Source organism: Oxyura jamaicensis, unplaced genomic scaffold (genome assembly GCF_011077185.1).
Source record: "Oxyura jamaicensis isolate SHBP4307 breed ruddy duck unplaced genomic scaffold, BPBGC_Ojam_1.0 oxyUn_random_OJ70917, whole genome shotgun sequence".
NCBI classification, from domain to species: Eukaryota; Metazoa; Chordata; class Aves; order Anseriformes; family Anatidae; genus Oxyura; species Oxyura jamaicensis.
Genome location: NW_023310260.1, coordinates 1,046 through 2,747, shown reverse-complemented (window position 1 = coordinate 2,747; position 1,702 = coordinate 1,046). Strand labels below are relative to the sequence as shown.

At 54.8% G+C, this 1,702-nt stretch overlaps 1 protein-coding gene across 1 annotated transcript in view; it reads right to left on the bottom strand.

Moving 5' to 3' along the window:
* The window catches only part of LOC118159547 (collagen alpha-1(II) chain-like), a gene marked incomplete at both ends in the record, with an annotated part of 2,094 nt that extends 404 nt beyond the window's left edge, over positions 1–1,690 (bottom strand). The window contains one exon of the mRNA XM_035314129.1: positions 1,450–1,690. Coding sequence (XP_035170020.1) covers positions 1,450–1,690 — 241 coding nt within the window. The remainder of the gene's footprint in view (positions 1–1,449) is intronic.
* Positions 1,691–1,702: the final 12 nt, after the last annotated feature.

Here is a 1,702-nt window from a genome sequence, read left to right as displayed (position 1 = left end):
GGGGGGGGACTCCCCCGAAGCGGGGCGGCGAAGCACGCGGAAGCGGGGCCACGCGGTTTGGGGGAGTGGGGGGAGCTCAACCCTTCACCTCCCCCTGAGGCTGGGGGGGGGCAGAAAGGGTTCAAAAACGCCCCCTTTGGGGGTTGGGGGGGGGGGGGGGGGGGCAGCGGGGCTTGGGGGTGCTCAGGGATACGGGGCCATTGCCCTTCCGCGGTACCCAGGGTGGAAACGTGGTTTTGGGTGAATAATTAGCGATTTGGGGCAGCCACGATATTGTCATTTTCGTTTCATTTCGTCCCCCCCACCCCCGCGGCCAAACCCAAATTAAACAAGGGAAAAAAAAATGCCAAAAAATCCCAAATCCCAGCCCCGGGGTCAGGGGCCGCGACCTCCCCTCGGGGCACGTTTGGAGAGGGAAAGACTTAGCAAAAATCCCAAGTGGAAAAATGGCAAAAAGTGGCGAAAAAAGGCCAAAAGGAGGGGGGGGGGAGATGCCAAAAACTGGGCCAAAAAGGGGGAGGAAGGGGAAAAGAAAGGCATAAAATGGGGGAAAAATAAGATAAAACAGGTGCAAAAAAGGTGAGAAAAGGTCAAAAATGAAAAAAAAGGGTGTATTAAGAAAAAAGAGGTAAAAAGGAGGAAAAAAGGGCAAAAAGGGGCAAAGAAGAATGAAAATGGTCAAAGAGGGATGAAGAAGGGCAAACAGGTGAAAAGGGGGCAAAAAAGGGAAAAAAGAGGGAAAAAGGGGGCAAAAGAGGGAAAAAGGGGGAGAAAAGAGGGAAAATGGGGGCACAAAGTAGGCAATGAAAAGGCAAAAGGGGCAAAAATTGGGCAAAGAAAAGGTAAAAGGGAGCAAAGAAAGGGCTAAAAGGGGAAAAAAAAGCTGAAAGGGGGCAAAAATGATGAAAGGGGGAGGAAAGGCAAAAGAGGAGAGCAAGGCAAAAGGGGGCAAAAAGGACCAAAAAAGGGGGACTAAAAGGCTCTGAAGGGGCAAGGAAAAGGCCCAAAAGGGGCAAGAAAAAGACCCAAAAGGAGCAAATAAAGGTCAAAAGGGGCAAATAAAGGGCTAAAATGGGGCAAATAAAGGCCAAAAAGGGGCAAATAAAGGCCAAAAAGGGGCCAATTAAGGGCTAAAAAGGGGCAAATAAAGGCTAAAAAGGGGCAAATGAAGGCCAAAAATGGGCAAATGAAGGGCTAAAATGGGGAAAATGAAGGCCAAAAAGGGGCAAATGAAGGCCAAAAAGGGGCCAATTAAGGGCTAAAAAGGGGCAAACGAAAGCCCCAAAGGGGTCATTTTTTTTCCCCGATCGGGCATTTTTCCACCCCGGGGCGGCTCGGAGGGGCCGGGACCAAGTTGCCTTTTCCCCGCCGCGCGTTCCCCCAGGGCTGCCGGCGCCGTGCCGGGTAATTAATTTATTTATCGGGCGAAAGGGGGGATAAATAAATTACGGGCGGTGGCGGCGGGGGGCTCGGCGGGGCAGATGGGGCAGCACTCTCCGAAGGGGATCTCGGGGCTGGGGCAGTCCCGCAGCTCCTCGCAGATGATCTCGTCGCACAGCACGGTCCCCGTGTCGCACACGCAGATCCGGCACGGCTCCGGCTTCCACACGTCCTTGTCGCTGTAGCTCTGCCCGTCCTGCACGCAGCCGCCGCCGGCCTCCGCTGCGGCGGGCCGGGGAGGGGGGGTATGGGGGGGGGGGGG